The 260-nt window shown below is 60.8% G+C and overlaps 1 protein-coding gene across 1 annotated transcript in view; it reads right to left on the bottom strand.

The window, feature by feature from the left end:
- Nucleotides 1–138, bottom strand: part of PARP6 (poly (ADP-ribose) polymerase family, member 6) — a gene marked incomplete at both ends in the record, with an annotated part of 3,296 nt that extends 3,158 nt beyond the window's left edge. Inside the window, one exon of the mRNA XM_009869778.1 lies at nt 61–138. Coding sequence (XP_009868080.1) covers nt 61–138 — 78 coding nt within the window. The remainder of the gene's footprint in view (nt 1–60) is intronic.
- Between the last annotated feature and the right edge of the window lie 122 nt (nt 139–260).

Here is a 260-nt window from a genome sequence, read left to right as displayed (position 1 = left end):
TGAAGTTGGGGCGGTCACGTTCCCCCCCCTGCCATAGCACTCATGGGATCAGGCACCCACCTGGACGCCATAGAGGAACTCCTCGGACTCATTGTCCCCATCGGAGTCATCGTCCGCCCAGTACTGGCCCTTGAGGTCCTGCGGGGAAAAAGTGTTGGGAGGCAGCAGATTAGGAGGGGCAGAAGGTTTGAGGGCAGCAGGGATAAGAGAGGAGAGGGTTGGGGTGGAGCGGGTTATGGGGGAGAGGGTTTGGGGGGTGA

This window comes from Apaloderma vittatum, unplaced genomic scaffold (genome assembly GCF_000703405.1).
Source record: "Apaloderma vittatum isolate BGI_N311 unplaced genomic scaffold, ASM70340v1 scaffold33775, whole genome shotgun sequence".
In the NCBI taxonomy this organism is placed as follows: domain Eukaryota; kingdom Metazoa; phylum Chordata; class Aves; order Trogoniformes; family Trogonidae; genus Apaloderma; species Apaloderma vittatum.
This window is presented reverse-complemented; position numbering and strand designations above follow the sequence as displayed.